Below are 11317 nucleotides of genomic sequence, written 5' to 3' on the forward strand. Positions count from 1 at the left end.
AATTGCTATAGAAATGCATGCTGTTATTAGTAATTAATTATCATGCTACCCTGAATTAGAAGAATGCCACTCTAGGCAGCCCCTCCTGCTTTTGGATAACTCCAGTTGTTAGGCTTTTCCTGACGGCACACTTAACTGCTCTCGCACACCTCCTAATTGTGCCTGGCTTCCCCCCTCTGGGAAGCTGAGCCCTTCTCAGCTGAGCCTTTCAGGTACGGGAAAACAACAGAAGTCTCCTGAGTATTCTCAGGTTGCCGGCCTCAGTTCCTTGGACCAATGGTTGGACTGAGGGACCCTCACCATTCTAGTTACCCTCCTCGGGACGCTGTGGCTGCTCAGTGCTCTTCCCAATGAGAGCTGCCCAGACCTGAGCACAGTTCTCCTGACCAGGTCTGGCTGGGGCAGAGGGCCTGTTACCCACTTAGTCCTGAAAGCTGTCTCTCTTACGATTGCACCAAGACCGCACCCACTCTTCCAGCCGCTGATTGCACATCAAGGATCCCGCCCACTCAACCCCAGACCTTAAGCTGTCCCCTTCTCTTTCTCAGGAGCATTGCTATGGAGATCCAGCTATCACCTAGAGCTCCCCAAGCGTCTGAGGTTTTAAATTTTTTCCTCTTCAAAAGCTTCCACCTTGAAGCCCAGAGGAGGAGAATCTGTGGAGAACCATAAATGGGGCAGCCAGGGCAGAACTGATCCCCAACTCTTGCTGTGGAGGATCCTGCATGGAGGTGGGAGAGATGCCTTTAAATAATCGAGGACAGGAGAGAAGAGGAGATCTGGGGTGACTATACCACTCCAGCCCCCATCACCTGCCCAGAATGTTGTCCTGGAAAAACACCAAATTTATTTCCCTTTCAATAGATGATAAGGGAGGCTCAGCACAGAGACATGAAAATGGAACTGTTCCTTTGTACTCCTGATGGGGTGTACTGATGCAGTGGTGGGACCTGGACCCCTAAAAGGAAAAGCAACCTAGTCCCTGGATTTTCCCATCCATTTCAGCAGCCCAGATCATTGGTGCCTCTGCCCATCCCAGCCCACCTATATCACTCCAGTAGCTTTCACTGTTGCACCTGGCCCACCCCCAGACTACCCACCACTCCTTATTCCCATCCAGATCCTTTTAATATATAAGCATCAGTCTCACCCTCATTAAGTAGCAGATTTCCTAAGAATGTTGCCTGCACTATAGGCATTACCATAAACCTTATCTCTAGACTGGAAGAAGGTTTGAGTGTGTAAATTCATTCCAGGTGGATGCCACCCTGTATCCTGACATTTCAGGATTCCCAGCAACCCCAAACTGCATCGACTGTTATTAAAATGTTTAGTCATTTACAAGAATTTTTATCTTAGCCAATAAATACATGGCTGGAGATTGAGACAGGGGAAGCTAACCCACAAGGGACAGATTTTACTTAGCTCAGGCTGAGAAGAGGTCAGAGTCAACTAGAGAGTTAATTACTGCAGCTAATGATACCTGAGATCCCCAAGCCCCAGGCTAGTAGTGACCTCTAGAGAGACTTAACAATGAATTGAGACCATAGCAAGGAGAGGTGATGGTTGGTGTATTTATTCAGGTAATCACCACCTGGAATAGCAAGTTAGCCAACGCCCCACCTGACTACATTTATTATCCTATTTCCTTCCAAGTTAATTATTTAATTTTATTGATCTCTTTTTCACCTTCATTTACAAATATAGTCCTTCCTCCTCCTCTCCCCAGAGAACAATATCATATAACAGAAGAAAATTTAAAAATTAGTTCTGTAAAACTGACCAACATTTTGACTGAGTTAGGCAGTGTTCCATACCCATAACCCTCTGCCTCTGCACAGGCGGCTGGGTGGTGGGTTCTCTCATCTCTTCTCTAGGAACAACCAGTTACTTTCCCCTTTTTTTTGGTAGTGGTTCTTTTAATTTACATTGTTGTAGCCATTGTATACATTGTTTTCTGGGTTCTGGTTACTTAACTTTTATAGTAGTCAGTCAGTTAAACTAGCATTTATTAAATACCAGTTAGATGCTAAATACCAGGGATACAGGACAACAAAAAAGTCCCTGCCCTCAAGGAGCTCACAGTCTAAAGGAACAGACAAAATGCTAACAACTGTGTACAAAGGAGATGTAGACCGGATAAACTGGTGGTCACCAACAGAGAAAAGATTCTAGTATTAAGGGGGATTGGGAAAGATTTCTTGTAGAAGGTAGGATTTTGTCCTGGACTTGAAGGAAACCAGGAGGCAGAGATGAAGAGGGAGAGCATTCCAGACAGTGAGTGAAAACCATGGAGGTAGAGAGATAGAAGACTGTAGTTAAACCACAGCAAGGAGGCCAGTGTACTCGGATCAAAAGGAATGTGAGGAAATAAGGCATAAGACTGGTTATGAAGGGCTTTGAAAGACAAACAGGGGATCTTATTTTTATTTTTTTTTTAAAGCAATTGGGGTTAAGTAACTTGCTCAAGGTTACACGGCCAGGTGTTTCTGGGTGGGTGCTAAGTGTCTGAGCCTGGATTCGATCCCCAGGTCATCCCAACACTGGAGCCAGTGCTCTCACTCACTGTGCTACCTGGCCGCCCCAAACAGGGGGTTTTATATTTGATCTTGAAGGTAATAGGGAGCCACTAGTGTGGAAGGTAGTGATGGGGTCAGAACTCTACTTTAGGAAGATCACTTTGACTGCTGAGTGAAGGAAGGATTGGCATGGGGAGACTAAGGCAGGTAGATCAACCAGCAGCTATTTCAATAGTCTGGGAGTGAGGTGACAAGGGCTTGTACCAGAGTGGTGACAGAGGAGAGAGAGAGGCATAGGAGAGAGATGTTGTGAAGGTAGAATTGACAGGACTAAGCAACAGATTGGAGATGGGGGAAAGAGAGTGAGGAGCCAAGACTGACACCTAGATTTTGAGGCTGAGTGACTGGGGAGATGGTGGGTGGTGCCATGGACAGTATGAGGAAAGTTAGGAAAAGGGGAGGGTTTGAAGGGAAAGATGATGAGTTCAGTTTTGGACAGGCTGAGTTTAGGAGGTCTATAAGACACCCAGTATGAGACATCTAAAAGGCAGTTGGAGATGTGAGACTGGAGTTCAGGAGAGAAGTTAGGGTTACACAGATATGAGAGACATCTACAATTGAGACCATGGTTGCTGATGAAATCCCCAAGTGAAATAATCTGGAGGTAGAAGTTCCTATAAGTTTTCCCATGCTTCTTTGAATTCTTCATGCTCATAATTTCTTACAGCCCAGCAAGAATCCATTATATTCATGTACATTAATTTGTTTAGCCATTTCCCAATGGATGAGAATCTTCTTTGTTTACAATTCTTGGCTACTTGAAAAAGATGTTATGAATATTTTGATGTCTGTGGAATCTTTCCTTTTACCTTTGACTCTGTACCTTGGGTTATGTGCCACTTTATTTGCATGATTATAAATTTCTTTTCAGAATGGAATCTTTCCAGAGCTCCACCATCAGTGCATTAGTATGCCTATCTTTCCACAGTCCTTCCAACATGGACCACTTCCATATTGGGTCAATCTGCCAATTTTCTGGGTATGAGGCAAAGTTGTTTTTACTTGCATTTTTCTTGTTAGTGATTTGGAGTGTTTGCTCATATAGTTGTCAATAATTTGTAATTCTTTCGAGAACTGTTGGTTCATATTTGTTGAACACTTATCCATTCCCCCAGATCTTTCCTTTCCCACAGGAAGTATTGTCTAGCCATGTTTCCTTGATACTATAATTGTACAAATTGTTTTTTTAAAACACAAGTAAATGGCGCAGCTAGGTGGTGCAGTGAATAGAGCACCAGCCCTGAAGTCAGGAGGACCTGAGTTCAAATTCGGCCTCAGACACTTGACACTTACTAGCCATGTGACCTTGGGCAAGTCACTTAACCCCAATTGCCCTGCCCTCCCCCCTCCAAAACAAAAACACAAGTGAAAGACTTTATGTACAGCCCTATTAAATTTCACCTTATTAGATTCAGTTTGATGCTGCAGCCAAATAATATATATTTGGATCGTGACTCTCTCATTCTGTGTGTTAACTATTCCTTCCAGATTTGTGACATCTGAAAATATAATGAGCATACCATATATGCATTTATCTAAGTCATTGATAAAAATATTAATTAGCACAGATCCCCCAGGCACTCTTCTAGATTCCTCTGTCCATGTTGCTATTAACTCATTAAAGAACAACTCCCTATTACTATTATTCTCCCATTATAGATGAAGAAACTGCTTGACTTGCCTAGGGTCACACAGCTAGAAGTGTCTGAGGTTGGTTTTGAACTCAGGCCCTCCAGACTCCATGTCTAGCTATTTCTATGTCTGAATACACACATGTATGTATTTATGTATATACCTGAACCATAGTCTAGCTTGCTTCTCTCCATCTTGTCCAAAAGAATAAATAGCATGAGAAGACTCAGGATCCTAGAGACCCCAGAAATGCCAGAGATATTACATACTGCAGAAGTCTCAATATATGTCAGAGATAACCTGAGATTCTGGAGGCCTTAAAGAAGCTGGAGATCTCAGAGAGAGACTAACCGTGCTGCCTTGGTTAGACCCATGACTGACCCTTATGTTCAGTTCTGGGTGGTAGGTTAGGAAGGGCTTTGTAGCCCCAGAGTGCCTAGGGGAGCCAGGCAGGACCATCTCTGCCCAGGCTTGGATGAAGGACCAGGGGATGCTTAGCCCTCCATGCACCAAGTCCTGACATCTGTGGACTTTGCTGGATAGCTACCCATTGCCTCCTTTGATCCTGACAATTTCACAGTCCTGTGGGATGTGTGGGACAGACACTTGAAAGATGAGGCTCATGCAGGCTAAAGAACTTGCCTGAGGTTACACAGTTTGTGTCAAAGGTAGAGTCTTCACTAGGCTTCAGAAGAGAAAGCTGAGGCCACACAACTGTTGTCTTCAAGCATTTGAAAAGTTCTCATGGCATTAATGAATATGTTGTTTGGCCCCAGAGGACACAGCTAGAAGTTAAAAAAAATCTGTTGCTAATTAATATTAGCTGTATGATGGGGGGTGGCCCTGGGCAGCCTCAGTGTCCTCATCTATAAAAGGGGATGCCTCCATTCTACACCTGTGATGCCTCAGGCTCCACCAAGCTCTGGGTTTGCACCTCTCCAGTGGTCTCCCTGAAATAATACAGCTCACTGTGAGCCACAGCTGTGGGGTATCCCCCTGAGCCCTCCCCAGGGCCAGAACAGGGTCTGATCTAAGAACTCATGCACAGGAATGCTTCATAAATGTGGACTGCATTGTATGGTGTTGTCTAGCACCTTTATTTGGGAGCCTGGTCTGAGATGAGAGGGGTTAATGGTGTTGGAGGAGGAGGTTCTGTGGGCTGCGGGAGTCACAGAGGAGCTGAGGAGAGAATCAGAGGGGAATCTCTGAGCTGGGATAGGGGGGATCAGGGGGTCCTTGATCTGGTAAGGGTCAGAAGGGGGATCTCTGAGCTGGGATGGAGAGGTTAAAGGGGGTCCCTGAGATGGAATGGAGGTCATGGGATATCTCTGAGGTGGGGGGAGAGGTTAACAAGCATTTATTAAGCACTTTGATGTACCAGATACTCTGCTAAATGCTTTACAAATATCTCATGTAAAGGGGTTCAGAGAGAGTCTCTGATTTGGGATGGAGGATTTTCTGCTTGGCCACTTTTAGGACTTGTTAGAAGGTGGAAGGTCTGGTGATCCCCAGGAAGAATGGAGTTTTTGTGTGTGGGAAAGGGACACAGGACAAATAGGGGGTTTCTGATCACAGAAATAGACATGTCCAAGCAAGACTACATTGACCAACATGACATGTAAGCCAGACCTGTTAGTGATGATGGAAGGTGGGAGAACAAAGAAGGGGACTGAAGAAGGGTCCTGGGAGGTGAGTACTGGAGGTCAGAGAAGGATGGAAGAAAATGGAGATAGAACCTGAAGGCAGAGACAAGGGAATGGCAGCTGGAAGATGGTGCTTGGTGGGGCAGGTTGCCCGTGGGGTGGGAGGCCAGAGGGCAGAGGCTGGTAGCTGGACCTAGAAGTCACTAGTGAAAGTCAGAGGGGTTTCAGTTGCTACCATGGCCCAGTCCAAGGAGGCTGGCGATGCTGGGTGTGGCTGGCAGCCGTCCAGATATACTGAAGATGCTGCTGCCCCCTGGTCCCCGGCCTCGACCTGGGCCCATAGCTGTGGTGGGCAGGAGGCAGCGGCCTCCCATGCCTGCTTGGTACAGCAACAGTCCCAACAGCAGGAGGGCCCCCAAGACACCCAGGATGATGCCCGCAGTTAGCATAGTGGCCAGGGGCCTGGCTGGGCTGGGGCTGGGGCCGGGTCCAGAAGCCGGGGAAGCAGCCAGGCTGATCAGCACTAGGCCACTGACCAGTAGCACCAGGCCACTGATCAGGACCACGAGACTGTCTGCTCCTCCCCCACTGCGCAACAGGGCTACGTGCTGGGGTTGCCGGATACAGTTCATATCCTGCACGGCTGAGCCCAGCAGCTGCTTTACCAGCACCAGCAGGGCCAACAGGCAGAGGACGGTGCCCATGGCCAGGCGCCACTCACCTGAGCGGCTGCTGGTGGAGTAGAGCAGGGCCACCCCACCTGCTCCACAGCCGGCCACAAGCGCCACAGCCACGGAGAAGCACAATGCTGCACGCCGGGGCTCCTGAGACCACCACAGTTCCACATGTTCCTCCAGTGCAGCTGGAGCTCCTGCCCTGCTCACAGGCACGGACACCCTGTGCTGCTGCAGACCAGGGGATGCTTCCAGCTGGGCCATCCTCGAGTTGCGCTCGAGAGGACCAGGGCAGGCAGGGAGCCCGGAGAGCCCAGGGAAACTTAGGAAGAGTCACTGGGAGGCTCAAGGGCTTAGTTTCATGGCTGCCCTCCCCACCCACAGTGGGCCTAGGCCTTGTGGGTCAAGTCACCTAGGAAAACAGAGAGAGATGAAATCCATGCTTGCTGCTCCTGAAAGGTACCCTGGGAAGATCTCTGTCTCTCCTCTCCAGTACCCTTCCCCTCCCCCTCTCTGGAATCCTGAGGCCCTTTGAGGGATCCCCCCTTCCCCAGCAGTGCCCCTGACCTCTCTCCCCTTCCATCCTCCCAGCAGCCCTTCTCCCCACCTTCCAAGATTGCAGGGTTCAGGCTCCTTCATGGTAAGCTGATGGGGCTCCTATCTGGACAGCTCCAAAGCTGGGCTCTCAGCACTGTCCCCAGCAGGGCCTAGAATAAAGGCCCATTGAACCTCAGGCCACTCCCATGACCTCAGCTGCCTCTTGTCACCACCAGCCTCATGGGGCTGCAACGTAACCCTTCAGCACCCAGAGAGCTGGAACCCTTTTCCCAAAGGGGAAGGGGACCATCTCTAGGTCTACACCATCCTGGATAATTGCAAGCACTTGCTAGATGTTACACTCAGGTCTGGGCCCCTAATGCCCACCCAGGACCTGAAAACAAACTGTACCTGTGCTCTTGATCAATAAGGAGAAGGTAGTGGGTGAAGCCAGGTGCCCACATCAGTAGGAAGCCCCTCCCTGGCAAAGGGCCTTCTGGAAGTCCTGCTTTATAACAAACACCTTCATGTTTCTTTCCTTCTCTAACCCAGGGGTTTGCAAACTTTTGGGTCTCAAGATCCTTTTACACTCTTAAAAATGTGATATCCTGTCTGCTCTCCCCTCCCCCAGCTTTGATTAACACGGATTATACCTATTGATAGTTGTTATATTCAAAATGAAAATTTTGGTATTATGAAAATGATTTTGATTTCATAGACTTCCTGAAAAAGGCTGGAGATTTCCAGGGACCCCCAGTCTAGACTTTGAGTACTGCTCCTCCAGTGATCTTTCCCCTTTCTGGCATTCACTGAGATCTTGCTCCCTGTCCATACGTGGCATCCATCGTCATCCTCTCCAGCACTGGTGGCATCTTTTCTCATACTCTCCACTGCCACTTCTAGACCCTCCTTCTGCTGCCATGGCTCAATCACTTCTATGGGATGTCACCCAGTCCACATCCCAGAAACCATTATTCACCACCTCCAATTCTCTCCTCTTTCACGAGGAAGCCAATTCCTGACTCACAGTCTTCCTTACCACCTCTACCACTGTACTAGGAGACTTCAACATACACACTGATGTTTCATCAAATGCCCTGATCTCCCAATTCCCAACCTCTTCAACTGCCATGACCTCCTCCTCCATAGCTCTACCCTAGCCATATTTAGGGATGATCAAACCCTTGACCTTACTTTCATCCACAAGTCTTCACAAATCTGGAAATCCTCTATGGGATCCTAACCTCCCATCATTCCATCTCTCCCTCTGCCTCACTCCTCTGATACCTGTTCTGCTCAAAATGACCTCCCTCCTTGCCTCCCTTAGTCCCTAGGGTTTCTCTCTGGCTGTTGCTTCACTTTCTTCTCTCCCAATCTTGATTTGGAGCTAATTCACCTTCCTACTGTCCTCTATCCTCACATCCCTTGTCCTATCAATTCCTGTGAGATCAGGAAGTCACCCAACTGTACTGACTGGGTCCACTACAAATCTGTTGGCTAATCTTAATTGGGTCCTTACTGCAGCAAGGCAATCCTTTGATTCTTGCTGTGTTACCTCACAGTTTTATTGAGAAAAATGAGGCCATTCACCTTAAGCTACCTCTTTCCCCCCCTCCTCGTCTTACACTTCCCTGACGTATTCTCCTCACTATCTCTTCCTTCATTCCAGTCTCTGAAGAAGTAACCCTTCCCAGCTATAAAGCTATGCATACCCTTTGATCTAGCAATACTAATATTGGGGTTGTATCCTGAAGATATCAGAGGACAAGGAAAAGGGCCCATATGTACAAAAATATTCATAGCAGCTCTTTTTGTGGTGGTAAAGAATTGGAAATTGAGGGGATGCCCATCAATTAGGAAATGGCTAACCAAGTTATGCTATATGATTGTAATGGAATACTATTAATTATGCTGTAAGAAATGATGAAGGAGATAGTTTTAGAAAAACTTGAGAAGATCTATATGAGCTGATGCAGAGTGAAGTGAGCAGAACAAAGAAAACACTGTATACAGTAACAGCAATATTGTAAAAATAGTCTGCTTTGAAAGACTTAGCTACTCTGATCAATACAATGATCCAGACAATACCAAAGGACTTATGATGAAAAATGCTATCAACCTCCAGAGAGAGAACTGATGAACTCTGAATGCAGATTAAAGCATTAAGAAATTTTTTTCTTTTGCCACATGACATGTGGAAATGTTCTGTATAATTTCATATATATAATTGTTATATTTCTTGCCTCCTCAATGGATAGGGGAAAGAAAATAAAAAAAAAGTAGCCCTCCTTGCCAAGGCAGATCCCTCTACAAGCACAGGTGTTCCTGTTCCATCCCCTCTACAAGCACAGCTGTTCCTGTTCCATCCCCTCTACAAGCATAGCTGTTCCTGTTCCATCCCCTCTACAAGCACAGGTGTTTCTGTTCCAACACATCTCCAGCAGAACCCCCCATCATACTCTCCTCTGTCTAATATTCAATCCCTCTGTGTTTCCTGGCTATTTATTTGCTATCTACAAACTCATCTCTCCCCTAACCTGGAAAAAAAACCTCAGATCTTATTTGATCCCACCATCACCTCAAGCTATATCTCTTCTCCCTTTCACAAAGTCCTACAAACAGCTGTCTACATTTGTTGTTGATTTCTCTCTTCTCATTCATTTCTCAACCCTTTCCAACCTGGCTTCCAACCTCAACATTCAACCCAAACCCCTCTCTCCAAAGGTACCAGTGATCTTTGTTAATAGGCAAATTGAAAGGCCTTTTCTTAGACTTCATCCTTCTTACACTTTCTGCAGCCTTTGACACATTGATAACTTTTTCCTCTCTCCTCTCTGGATTCCTGGAAAACTACCCTCTCCTTACTTGCTTCCGACCAGACCGACCACCCCTTCTCAATCTCCTTAGCTGGATCACCATACTCCTTCACTGTGGATGTCCCCCAAAGCTCTGTCCTGGGCCTTTGCTTCTCTATATATACTCTTATTTGGGGATCATCATGGGGTCAATTATCATCTCTAGGCAAGTGACTCCCAGATCTGTATATCCAGTCCCAGGCCCTCCTGAGCTTCAGGCTCTCCCCATTAATTGGTCTTCTAAACATCTTGAACTGGATGTCCCATTGATGTATCGAACTCAACATGTCCAAAAGCAGAGCTCATTATCCTTCCTCCACCGGAGACTGCTTGCCATGGTAACATGGAACCATGAACTATTACCTACTCTTTGAGCCTGGCCATCCAATTAGTTCCACATGTATCTGATTGAATTACCATCCAGCCCATATTCTCCATCTTCTCCACTAGAATAGCATGAGACATTTTACTAAAAGCTTTGCTAATAGCTAAATAAACTCCATAGCATTCCCTTCTCCTATTACTGGAATAACCATGTCAGAAAAGGAAAGATGATTGGCTGACCGCCAGAATGGGGGAGGGATTGGTGCCCATGACAGGAGGCTAGGTTGAAAGACCTCTGGGTGTTTTGCCTGGAGAAGGTTCAGGGGATGCTCAAGAGATGTCTGAAGGTCTCTCAAGTAAAGGGAGGATGAGGTGGGGGTGGGGGGAAGACATTGCAAACCAGATGAGGCTGAATGTTAGGGGAAACTTTCTCCCCACTGACAGATGTCCCAGAGTGGAAGGTGGTGGTGGTAAGTTTTGAGTCTGAGTCCTGGAGGGCTCCCACCAGAGAGGAGCCAGCTTTGTCCTGGAATTTATGGGAGGAGGTGTGGCTGCAGTTCCCCTAGACAGAGCCCTTAAGTCCTGGGGGGTGGGAGAGGGGCGGGTTGGGGAGGTGTGTACTTTTAGTTGCCCGACTTTGACTTTTGGTCTCCGCAGACCCTCCACACATCACTCCTCATGTCCTCTCACTGGGAGGTGGCCAGGGCAGGTCAGCTTTCTTCATCTTTATTTGACAGGCCCAAGGAAGGTCAGTGACTTGTGACTTGTCCAGGAGTTCAGGATAGAGGTGGGGGTGGGGCGGTGTATGCTGGGCTCCTGCTTGCCTTCCCTCCCTTCCCCCTTCCCTCCCCAGGTCTGGGATCTCAAGGAGGCACAGGTTGAGGACTGACCTGCAGGCAGAGGTGTGGGTCCATAGGGTCCAAAGACAGAAGCTGACAAGGTGGGACAGCAGTGGCCCGGAAGGGGGCCAAAACCCCGAGGAAAAGCCAGACGGAAGATTACCTATGTTTGCCAGCCTCAGGTGAGCTGGGGGAGGAGGCAGGGCCAGCAGCAGGTGGCCCTTCCTGTCCCTG

At 47.5% G+C, this 11317-nt stretch overlaps 1 protein-coding gene across 2 annotated transcripts; it reads right to left on the reverse strand.

Moving 5' to 3' along the window:
• Window positions 1-1556: 1556 nt before the first annotated feature.
• Window positions 1557-11317, reverse strand: LOC138165438 (transmembrane protein 125-like). Of its 2 annotated transcripts, XM_069093803.1 has the most exons (3): window positions 11135-11317; window positions 7136-7235; window positions 1557-6940 (listed from the first exon to the last, which is right to left on the reverse strand). In XM_069093803.1, the coding sequence occupies exon 3, from the start codon at window positions 6790-6792 to the stop codon at window positions 6079-6081; it is 714 nt and encodes a 237-aa protein (XP_068949904.1). In that variant the 5' UTR covers window positions 6793-6940; window positions 7136-7235; window positions 11135-11317; the 3' UTR covers window positions 1557-6078. The 2 variants fall into 2 exon arrangements, with proteins under 2 accessions (XP_068949904.1, XP_068949905.1); XM_069093804.1 differs by lacking the exon at window positions 7136-7235.

Source organism: Petaurus breviceps, unplaced genomic scaffold (genome assembly GCF_028583685.1).
Source record: "Petaurus breviceps papuanus isolate PSGF00001 unplaced genomic scaffold, PetGlider_PUasm1.0 208, whole genome shotgun sequence".
Taxonomy (NCBI): Eukaryota; Metazoa; Chordata; class Mammalia; order Diprotodontia; family Petauridae; genus Petaurus; species Petaurus breviceps.

Excerpts from the sequence above, each read along its gene's own strand:
- LOC138165438 (XM_069093804.1), bottom strand. The coding sequence starts at position 6,792 with ATGGCCCAGCTGGAAGCATCCCCTGGTCTGCAGCAGCACAGGGTGTCC.